This window comes from Malaclemys terrapin, chromosome 2 (assembly GCF_027887155.1).
Source record: "Malaclemys terrapin pileata isolate rMalTer1 chromosome 2, rMalTer1.hap1, whole genome shotgun sequence".
NCBI classification, from domain to species: Eukaryota; Metazoa; Chordata; order Testudines; family Emydidae; genus Malaclemys; species Malaclemys terrapin.
The window spans coordinates 42,428,698-42,440,707 of record NC_071506.1 but is presented as its reverse complement, the minus strand read 5'-3'; the positions used below and the strand labels follow the sequence as shown (position 1 = coordinate 42,440,707).

General features: G+C 40.9%; 1 protein-coding gene across 1 annotated transcript in view; it reads left to right on the top strand.

Annotated features, from left to right (window-relative positions):
- Positions 1–12,010, top strand: part of INTS8 (integrator complex subunit 8) — a 72,862-nt gene that overhangs the window by 2,230 nt on the left and 58,622 nt on the right. The window contains exons 2-5 of the mRNA XM_054017349.1: positions 4,439–4,613; positions 7,727–7,867; positions 8,465–8,536; positions 9,736–9,787. Coding sequence (XP_053873324.1) covers positions 4,439–4,613; positions 7,727–7,867; positions 8,465–8,536; positions 9,736–9,787 — 440 coding nt within the window. The remainder of the gene's footprint in view (positions 1–4,438; positions 4,614–7,726; positions 7,868–8,464; positions 8,537–9,735; positions 9,788–12,010) is intronic.

The following is a 12,010-nucleotide window of genomic DNA, read 5'->3' as shown; positions in this document are numbered from 1 at the left end:
AGCGCTCGGGCAGCCCGGCTCTTAAACAGAGCTGAAGAGTCAGGGGAGGAGCAGAGCCTCTGGCCGCGGCGGCTCTGCTCCTCCCCGACTCTGAGCCGAGCGCTACCGGCTTCGGGCAGCCCCCATGCCTCCGGACCCTGCGCCGCCGGAGCCCGGGAGGGGAAGTGCCTGGCTGGGGGCGCAGAGTCCGGAGGCAAGGGGGCTGCCCGAAGCCCAAGCGCTACCGGTTTCACGGTTTGCCGGGCAGCCTCCAGACCCTGTGCCCCCGGCTGGGCGCTTCCCCTCCCGGGCTCCAGCTGCGCTGGGGAAGCGCCGGCCGGGGGCGCAGGGTCTGGGGGCTGCCCGGCAAACCGTGAAGCCGGTAGCGCTCGGGCAGCCCTTTCCGCGTGGCTGGGAGTGGGAGGGATGAGGGGGCGGAGTTAGGGCAGGGAAGGGGCGGAGTTGGGACGGGGCTGGGGGGGTGGGGAAATGGGTGGGGCCAGGGCCTGTGGAGGGTCCTCTTTTTTTATTTGTTAGATATGGTAACCCTAAGAGGTAGCAATTGACATCATACTGAAGACTAGCTGCATATGCTGTATAGGTGGAAAATAGAAGTTTTGGACACTGTTTATGTTTATATTTGCTAAAACCTGAAAAAATGTATTCATGTTCTTTTGTTACTTATTAAAATATTGCTGCTCTGAAGACATCACCATAATATGCTCACACACACAAAATCGTATTTTTCATTCTCACATTTTAAAGCCTTCCATAGCACTGTCTCTGTTTACATCTTGTTGGTCACCTGCTGCTACACTTCTATTCAGGCTCTGTTTTCTGCTCATTACTTTCCTCCATGCTTCTTTTATTTGTCTTTCTCAAGCACTTACATACAGTATGTAACATACTTTACTTTTCTTACATGAGGATTATCTTTCATGAGCCCACATGCTGTGCTATTTGTCTCTGTCAGATTCCTCCTTAAAGCTCACCTTTTCCTACAGCAGGGGTTGGCAACCTTTGGCACACGGCCTGTCAGGGAAATCTGCTGGCGGGCCAGGATGGTTTGTTTACCTGCAGCCTCCGCAGGTTCGGCCGATCGCAACTCCCACTGGCCGCGGTTTGCCGTTCCAGGCCAATGGGGGCTGCAGGAAGTGGCGGCCAGCACATCCCTTGGTCCGTGCTGCTTCCCAGAGCCTCCATTGGCCTAGAACGGTGAACCACGACCAGTGGGAGCTGCGATCAGGAGAACCAGATGCAGGTAAACGAATCGTCCCGGCCCACCAGCGGATTTCCCTGACAGGCTGCGTGCCAAAGGTTGCCGATCCCGGTCCTACAGTCTCTCAGATGACCCATGTAGTGAAAATGGTGGTAAGAAAAATTCATATTGCTAACCTTAGCCTACCTACCACATAACCACCTTTTATGCAGTCCTATCTCTCCCCTGCCTTTCTGTCCACCCCCTTGCCTGATGGTATTTTTCTAGCAATATGTTTGTCATTCACTACTTAGGGACAGATCTTGCAAATGTTACAGGATGTAATGCTTACTGCCAATGACTACAATGGGATTACTCATAATAAGAAGGGTCTGTGTCATATAGTAAATATTTTAAGGAGCAAGACCTTTGCAGTCCACATGAGTTAGTCATTATGTCTGCAAATATCTATTTAAAGAAGTATGCACATCTGTGGTGTTATATGCATTTACTAAATAATATTAACATATAATTGAGCATAACTGAGAAAATAAATCTTCAATGCAAACTGACTTGCGGTAATGAAAAAGGTTTTAAAAGAATAACCAAAACTGCTGTTCTAAAATGTATTACCCAATGTTCTGACACCTAAAGCTATGTCTACACAGCCCACCTTACAATGGTGGGGCTGTGCTGCTGCAGCCGTGCCGTTGTAAGGTGTGCTCTGTGGTCGCTCTTTATCACCAGGAGAGAGAGCTCTCCTGGCGACAAAATAAAACCACCTCCAATGAGGAGCAGTAGCTTGATCGATGGGAGCGCAGTTCCTGCCAACAAAGCGCTGTCCACACCTGCTCTTTTCGTCACTAAAACGTTTGTCATTCAGGAGGATGTTTTTTACACCCCTCAGCAACTAAAGTTGCAGCAACGAAAGTGCCAATGTAGACAACATAAATTAGAAGGTTTTTTATTTATTTTTTATTTTTTTGTTTAATGTGTCATTTAACGATACTTCATTTCACAATTTTCCTTTTTGTTTGTTCCACACAGCAATAGGACAAGCATTTTTTTTGTAAACAAAAAAATTAATTGTAAAACCACAAAAATTGTCAGAGGGATTTAGGCAGGTTTGTACTTGAAATTTCTTTTAACTCAAAATCTTGTTAGTTTCAAGAAATTAAGTTGCATGCCCTTCTAAATATACTGTGCTAGCATAGCCTGGTCTGTTTAGAATCAGGACTTCTGAGATACTGTTAATAATCATGAAAATTTTACCTCATTCAAGTGAGAATCTGACTAAAATTACAAAGTGAAACTGTCATTTATTTGTATTCTTGTAGCACCAAAGGCCCTGACCATGACTAAAGTCCCATTATCTTCACAAAACATTAAATATGACAGGCCCAATCTACATTGTTAATTTAGATCTCATAGTATTAATCCACAATTTTTGATGTCTAAGGCTACATCTACACTACAGGGGGGAGTCGATTTAAGATACGCAAATTCAGCTACATGAATAGCGTAGCTGAATTAGACGTATCGCAGCCGACTTATCCCGCTGTGAGGACGGCGGCAAAATCGACCTCTGCGGCTTCCCGTCGACGGCGCTTACTCCCACCTCCGCTGGTGGAGTAAGAGCATCGATTCGGGGATCGATTGTCGCGTCCCGATGGGATGCGATAAATCGATCCCCGGGAGGTCGATTTCTACCCACCGATTCAGGCGGGTAGTGTAGACCCAGCCTAAGTTAGCAGTGTTTGCCTGTATTTTGTAAAATACAGGAAAAGGTTAACAGTTCTAATTTTTGAATACTAAAAGCAGTCAAAGCTGTAGGAAAGATTAGTGATCAGTTCAATACTGCTTTCTCCTGACTTGAACTCTATAACACAGAATTAGGACTCTCAACCGATTTTAAGAAAAATTGAGATTAAAAAAAAGTTGTGATTAATCGCACTGTTAAACAATAATAGAATACCATTTATGTAAATATTTTTGCCAATATTTTTGGTTTGGTGTGTGTTGGGGGGGAAGTGTGTGTGAGAAGCGCTGTTTCTCTAAGCAAAGAGTTCAGGAGCCTGAATTCTTTTTCAGCCAGCAGCTCTCACTCCTGAGCCATCCTCAACAGACAGGATGTCCCTCTACCCCTACCTGTGTACCTGGTCACTGTTGAGCTGGGGTCGGGGAGCAGGGGGAGCCTAACTTCAGCCTCCTTGCATCTCCTCTGCGCAGCAGACAGATGGAAGGCTCCTTGTTCAGAGCAGCTTGGCCAGGGGTGGCTCCATTGGGGAAGGGGGAGAGGAGGCTGGAGCAGGGCGGCAGAAGGAAGGGCACCCCTGCCCTGACATGCAGCAGTCCCCCCCTGAACATGGTGCCATGAGTAGTGGCCCCCCTCACCCAGCCAGTGTCTCCCTCCCCGCTTTGATGCTGGAGTCCCATCTCCAGAGGTGTGCGATTAACTCTAATTTTTTTTAAAAAGTGTTAATTGCAAAAAGGAAGTACTACTTCACACAACACACAGTCAACCTGTGGAACTTGTTGCCAGGAGATGTTGTGAAGGCCAAAATTATAATTGGTTCAAAAAAGAATTAGATAAATTCATGGGGGGATAGGTCCATTAGTAGCGATTAACCAAGATACCCAGGGATGCAACTGCTTGCTCTGGGTGTCCATAAGCATCTGACTACCAGAAGCAGGGACTGGACAACAGGGGGTGGATCACTTTATAATTGCCCTGTTCTGTTCATTCCCTTTAAAGCATTTGGTATTGGCCACTGCCAGAAAACAGGGTACTGGGCTAGATGGACCAGTGGTCTAACCCAGTGTGGCCATTCTTATGTTCTTACATTGAGCCCTGCTCAAAATCAGGTTTTAATCTTTCTATTTGCCAGACTCTTTACTCTCAGCTAATAGTTGATGTGCTCAAGACGCATTTAATGTGGGAATGCTTTCTCTTCTGGTTGGTGGTAATTGAAATTTAATAACAGTAGTGCACAACTGTGAAAATAAATACAAAGAATATTTGGGTGCCATGATAAAATCAGAATTTAACCTAAGTTTAGTATATTAAGAATCTGGCTAAATTCAGTGTAAAAACTCATGATATTCTTTGAGGTTAGAATCTCTGTCAAGCAAAACAGATGCTGGTATAAATGCAAGAACATTCTCTGCTCAATATTCATGGTTGTAATTTTATTTCAACATGACATGTTTTGCTTCTGTGCCTAAAAATGAAGTTAAAAATGTGTTTTCTCCTGTTTATAGATCCTCCACCTGTTCAGTTGATTGTCCAGTTTTTAGAGCAGGCTTCTAAGCCATCAGTGAATGAGCAGAACCAGGTCCAGCCTCCGCCTGATAACAAGAGAAACCGTATTTTAAAACTTCTTGCTCTTAAAGTTGCTGCACACTTAAAGTGGGATTTGGATGTACTTGAGAAAAGGTATTGCTTATACATTTCAGGTTGAAAATCTTAAACTACAATGTTGCCCAAGTTCTGTTTTTTAACAAGTTGGAAATGGATCCTATTCAGTATTCCAGCTGAGACATTTCAAAAGAAAGTTTGGTGTGGGGTCGGAGAAGGAATTTAACAGTTCAGTCAACTATAATGGTTCCATCTGTTTATAAATAGGTAAAACAAGACTCTTGATCAGGGGTTCTCAAATTGGAGGTCGGGACCCCTCAGGGGGTTGTGAGGTTATTACATGGGGGGTCACGGGCTATCAATCTCCACCCCAAACCCAGCTTGCCTCCAGCATTTATAATGGTGTTAAATATATTAAAAAGTGTGTTTAATTTACTAGTGGGGGTCACACTCAGAGGCTTGCTGTGTGAAAGGGGTCTCCAATAAAAAAGTTTGAGACCCACTGCTCTTGATGATGTAAGGAAGCCAGCCCATAAACAGGGATGTTGCAACTCCCACAAGTGAATTATTATTAGTAGTAGCAGTAATTGTAATTTTAAAAAGAGAGACAGCAAACCTTATAAGATGTTCACATTCCTAACCTATGTAACTGTATGCTGTTATTGTTGTAACCTTTGTCTTTCTCCACCTTCTCACTGTTTATTACATTTGTTTAATGTTGGATTGTAACCTTTACAAAGCTTATTTTAAAGCTTGGATGCCATAAAAATAACATTGGTTTCAAGTAGATTCACTAGAAAACTAAAAATTCACATAATTTCCTTGTCTTGTAGGAGTAATTGATTTTGCTGAAGTGGTATAAAGAAAGCTTAATTTTCATGAAGACCTAAAGAAGCTTGCTATCTTTATAAGCATATTGGGCCATACGGCAGTCTTCAAACTAATTTTTATATAGGTGGGATGGGGTATTCATAAACAAGTTATTCTTTCTCACCAAACTCTGATGTTTGAATATTTATAAGTCATGTTTTCTTGTGTATTCCGCATTTTCAGATAATGTGGTGTAAGGAGCAGTGCAGGGGCCTATGAGTTAGTGTTCTTGATTCTAAATTTCCAGCTTTGTTAATTTTTGTTACTCAGTTTCCTCATGTGTTGGGTATAGTATTTATTTGTACTGCTGGAGTGTTGTAAAGCTTAATTAACGTCTGTAAAAGTGCTATGAAGTTCTCCCCTATAAGGGCTCTGCATTTATGTAGCACTTAAATCATGACCATAAAGATTATGATTAAGATACCAAAACCACAATAATATATGAGCTATAATACTATTACTGCAAAAATGTATTTTTAATTTAATTCTAAATATACTGTAGAAGTCAAGATGAACATAGAAAAGCATTGATTGCGCTTGACTTGGGTCTCCAATTTTGCAGGCACACCTTTGTATTTGTAATTAATTCATGTGTTTTTTGCAGTCAGTTTATCAAGGGTTCAGATTCACAGCTACAAAAAATAGAGGCCAGTTTTGAAAATTGTCTCCTTAATGCAACACAACCTTGAGCTGATGCAGGACTTTATAGACTCACTTTGTCCCTCTAAACTGGTCCTGTCTTAGGGCTGGTCCCCACTTAGTCCGGACTTCGGACTAAGGTACGCAAATTCAGCTACGTTAATAACGTAGCTGAATTCGAAGTACCTTAGTCCGAACTTACCGCGGTCCAGACGCGGCCGGAAGTCTCCCCCCGTCGACGCCGCGTACTCCTCTCGGCGAGCTGGAGTACCGGCGCCGACTGTGAGCACTTCCGGGATCGATCCGGGATCGATTTATCGCGTCTTAACCGGACGCGATAAATCGATCCCAGAACATCGATGGCGTGCCGCCGGACCAGCCGGTAAGTGAAGACTAGGCCTTAATTTAAAATCTTTCCCTAATAGGGAGAAACTAAAATATGATCTCTCGTCCTGTTAACTGATTCATGAATAACTATGGGTGTGATTGTCCTAAGGCTTCATAATCAGGACCCATACCTTGGGATTTCAACTGCCTGTGCTAGGTTACCCAGCTGCATTTAAAGAGATTTCAGTGGCATGCTGCAGGGGTTCTCAAACTGGGTCAGGACTCCAAAGTGGGTCATGACCCCATTTTAATGGGTCTCCAGGGCTGGCGTTAGACTTGCTGGGGCCTGATGCCGAAACCCAAACCCCAGGGCAACGGAGCTCGGGGGGGACTCAGGCTTCCATTTCCCATCCTGGGGTCATGTAGTAATTTTTGTTGTCAGAAAAGGGTTATGATGCAATGAACTTTGAGAACCGCTGTCATACTCTGATCCCAGTCTGCATTACAGCTTCATCCAGGGTGAATCATGAGTCTCATTTTTGCCAAGATAGACAAGATTCCTGGACCTCTCATATTAAAAGTAGATTAATTGGCATGACTTTCAATATTGTATAGCGTGACAACATATCGATCAGTCTGTTATTTGTTGACGACTAAAAACTCAATCAAGTATTTCAGAATCAGGTTGTAGTTACGAAATGTGCATGTAGAATTGGTTGCTTTGGGGCTGTCACGAATGTTACTGTGTATTATGTAGTAGTATTTTTCTGAAGTCTTAGGGTACATAAGCTAGTCATTTACTTTAACTTCAAATGCTTCTCTTACAGAGAAATCTGAATTAGTAACCTTGGTATTTTCAGTTGCATAGCAGTGAACTTTAGAATCCTAGCATGGGGCTTTCCTGACTTTTCAGGGGAACTATATTGTTTTATCAGAGTAAGACCGTGATTGTACCAACTAATGCCCATCACCTGTGTTATATATGTTCAAACTTATAATGGTGTATGTGCCGCTCTAGCCCCCGTCTTAAACCATTGTGTGGTAGTGTGCACAACTGAATATGAGGCAAATAGAAGTAGCACATAGTTGCTTCTTGTTATAGGGGTCCACTCCTACTCTCAATGAGAGTTTTGTCATTTACTTTGTGGGAGCAGGATCTGACACTGGTTTGGGAGGAAGAACTTATCAGTGTGTGGGAGTCACTGCTACAGAGGAGCAAATTACTCTTACTTTCCTGGGGAATTATGGATCAATTTAAGTAATATGCCCTGCACTGACTAGTTCTGTCTTATCTAAAGGTATTAGAAGTAGGACTTCTACGTGAAATGTACAATCCTCTTTTTCTTGTTTTTTAGCTTGTCTGTTCCTGTACTGAATATGTTGCTGAATGAACTACTATGCATTAGCAAAGTTCCTCCAGGAACTAAACATGTAGATGTGGACCTATCCAGTTTACCTCCAACCACTGCAATGGCTATACTGCTCTACAATAGATGGTAAACCAACTCTCTCCTTTGAGCTATTTTCATAGGTCAAATACAGAAAGAAAAGTTAATTAATCCTATTTAAATTTAATATTGATTCTAAATTAGGCTGTTCAGAGAAGTGTTGAACTTCTGTCTTTAATGGGTGTTGGTGGGGGTGGGTGTACGTGCATGCACAAAAGTACACGTTTTAGTTTGCTAACAGTTTAAATTTAATCTTTGTTAACTTATCTATATTTAGATAAGGTGTGCAAACTCAACATGAAATATAAATCTCAAACTAAATGTATAGCGTTGTTAATATTCTGCTCTTTTATACTTTTGAAGTTACCTGGATGAGTGCAACAAATGGGTAGGTCTGAAGAGGCCTTAGAAAGAAAATATGCTGTCATGTAACAGAATATTGAACATAGATGTTTGTAGTATGTTGGCTACTGAATTATATGTCTTAATACTCTTATGCAGAGAATGTGTACAAATTGTCAGGTTTTCTAAATTTTCTAAATTGAGGGGTATTTTTAGCATGCACTGTGCTCTGCATATCACATGTTAATGAGAATAACAAACTATTCTGTGCTTAATTTTTTTTTTCACTTTTTTCCCCTATAGGGCCATTAGGACCATTGTCCAAAGTAGTTTTCCAGTAAAACAAGTGAAACCTGGTCCACCTCAGTTAAGTGTGTAAGTCAGCAAATGTTCTTCAGAACGTTATTGACATCACATTTATTGAGCGTTGTATAGTTCAGAAGCTGAATTTTCAGTTTGACGATGGCACGTTAATAGCCTATAGAAGATTAAAATTATGAATTAGTGTACTCTTGAAAAACGTATAAAATGAATGTATTCAGAATAAATCTTAAAAATATATTTGTTTGTTAAATATGTTCCAATTATATATGATCTGTGTAGCCTGACAGAGAACTTGGAAAATCATGGAGGAAAGGGGGGCAGGTGTTTTTCACTCTGACTAGTAGGCTTAGGCCTCAGTCTAGTCTGTGTTGGGTACATTTTTAAGTCTCTGGGTTTACTTATACCAGGTTAAATGAGTCAGGTCATATTGTTTCAGACTGAGAATCCACTGAGCTATTGGATTACTAATCTGCAAGAATAAAGCTTGTTTTCTTCATTAGCTCACAGGTTATTTCATTAGACATTTTGTATACTTAAATATAAATATAAAAATCCAAATTTTTTTTGAGCAAAATGTTTTTTTTTTTTTTTAAACTGCCAGTTGGATTGACTTTTTTTACACTGTAAATTGCATTGTCAAAATACTGTCCGCTTTATAGTCAGAAAGTCTGTTTATGAAAAGCAGTTATTTATTTTGTAAAACAGAGGATAGATGCTAACTTTAGAGGCATAGCATACTTTGCCATGTATTAAATTAAATTAAATTAATGGAGATATCCTATCTCCTAGAACTGGAAGGGACCTTGAAAGGTCATCGAGTCCAGCCCCCTGCCTTCACTAGCAGGACCAAGTACTGATTTTTGCCCCAGATCCCCAAGTGGCCCCCTCAAGGATTGAACTCACAACCCTGGGTTTAGCAGGCCAATGCTCAAACCACTGAGCTATCCCTCCCCCCAAATCCTCATTATATGCATATATTAGATTTTTTTTTAAAACCTCCTATGTCTGTCTCTGAGACTAAACTGATATTAATGGGAAGATTCTCTATGGAGAAATCAGTTAAAATACCCAATCATTTAAAAATAACAATTCATCAGTTCCTGCAAAAGCATATTTATTAATTGTGAAGTGCAAAGGTACTGTAGGTGTTTAGGGGATTGGACTACATTTCTAGTTAACGTAGTTGTTGTTTTCTCCTATCATTGGGATTGTGACCTGCCATCTAAAAATATATATTTTTTTTTCGTCAGAATGAATCAGATACAGCAGGAAAAGGAACTTACAGAAAATATTTTAAAAGTGGTGAGTGTTTTTCCTTTATTTTCGTTTAGATTTCAGACATAGATGTGAGTGTACCAAAGGGTTTAACTAGTAGAGGTGCAATTTAAAATATATATTTTGCATCAGAGTATTTAACTTCAGTCTTTTACAAGATATCATGTTGGTTAATAAGCTTTTTCACTTATTTGTATATCTGGGTTTTTCTGTTTTATTATTCCACTACTTTTATAATGGATACTGATCTCTGGATAATGTAAAAAAACTTGCTTTGTGTAGTGAAAACGTTCTTTATGGCAGTCTTTTTGTGCTCAAACATATAGAGTAAACATAGAGGGGGTGTAGTTATGTGAGAGTGATAATTACATGACTGAATGCTTATGCTTTGAAATTGAATGGCAGCAAAAAGGAAAATAGATACATTACCTACCATATATACTTGTTCATAACTCGAATATTTTTGGTAAAAAAGTGACGCATCAAAGAGCGGGGGTCAGCTTATAAACGGCTCTACACCAAAATTTGATGATTTTAAACTCTATGGAATCATTGAATTAAATATCTAATACATTGTTGTTTACCTGGAGCGTCTGCAGGCATGGAGCCCCTCAGCTCCCTGTAGCTGTGGTTCGCCGTTCCCAGCCAATGGGAGCTGTGGGAAGTGGCGCGCCAGGTAAACAAAACGTCCCGCCAGTGGCTTACCCTGACAGGCTGGGAGCCAAAGTTTGCTGACCCATTTATTGATGTCAATACTGCAGCCTTTTAAAGTTTCAAAGGCTTTGTTTAGTGGACTAGATTGGCTTGAAATGGACCTCATAAGTCTTGAGCCAATATGAAAATATAACTTGCAGAATCGAGGAATCTCTAATAAAATTGAAGTAGCCGGTTATCCCTACAGACATGCCAATCTACAGGGCTGCTTTGAAATAAACGAAGAGCAATAATAATTTGACAGTGATAAAACAGGTGACATTCCTATATAAAGTCCTACAAAATCTATAACTACAATAATAATAATCTATTTTCATAATAGTATTTAAAATGAACAACGGTGAAATCAAAAGAAAAAGGTCTTCTTATCATGCAGCGTTCGAACTTGAAGTTGTTGAATATGCAGAAGCAAACAATAATTGTGCTGCTGCTCGTGAATTCTGTATCAATGAGAAGCAAGTAAGAGAATGGCAAAAAAATAAAACACTAAAAGACATGCCAAGAAGCAAGAAAAAATGTCCAACGAGTTGCACTTCATTTCCTGAGCTAGAGAAAGCTCTCAATAATTGGGTTGTTGATGTCGACAAAATGGGTACATTTCACTAGAACTGGAATTCGTCTGCGTGCTCTGCAAATGTCAAAAGATGACATACAAGTCAGTAAAGCCGTCAGTGCTTGTCGCATCAGCGGGTTGATGTACTCGCTTCATGAACCCTCATGGTCTCTGTCTTTGTCAGCGAACAAAGATAGTGCAAAAGCTGCCTATAGATCTGGAAGAAAAAATCGAATCTTTCCAAAGGCTTATAAAATATCAAAAGGAATATGCATTTGAATTGTCCATGTTTCCTATTTGTGACGAAACACCAATGACATTCGATCTCCTGAGCAACAGAATGATAACTGGTGTTGGTGAAAAAACAGTTTTAATTAAAACAACTGTCCGTGAAAAAATCCATTTTACGGTGGTTTTATCATGTTTGGCAAATGGATCAAAGCTCCCTCCTGTTGTTATTTTTAGAAGAAAAACCTTGCCTAAAAACATGAAATTTCTTGCTGGTGTCATCGTACGTGCACACGAAAAGGGATGGATGGATGAAAGTGGGACTATGGAATGGCTGGAAAAAGTGTGGAATAAGAGACCAGGAGCACTTTTCAAGAAACCTGCTATGCTTGTTTGGGACATGTTCAGGGCACACAAGACGGATGAGTGAAAAATGTGGCCAAAATTATGAAAACTACTTTGGTTGTAATACGTGGAGGCTTAACTTCAGTTCTACAACCACTTGATGTCTGCCTGAACAAACCCTTTAAAGACAGGCTACGCAAAATGTGGTCTGCATGGATGTGCTCAGGCATGGCGAAGTTGACAAAAGGCGGGAATCTTATGAAGCCCGAAATCAGTCTGGTCGCCCCAGTGAATCAAGGACGTGTGGATGTCCATTCCCTCTGAAATGGTAGAAGAATCATTTAAGAAATGCTGTATCAGCAATGCACTCGACGGGTCAGAAGATGATGCCGTATTTGATGATGACACAA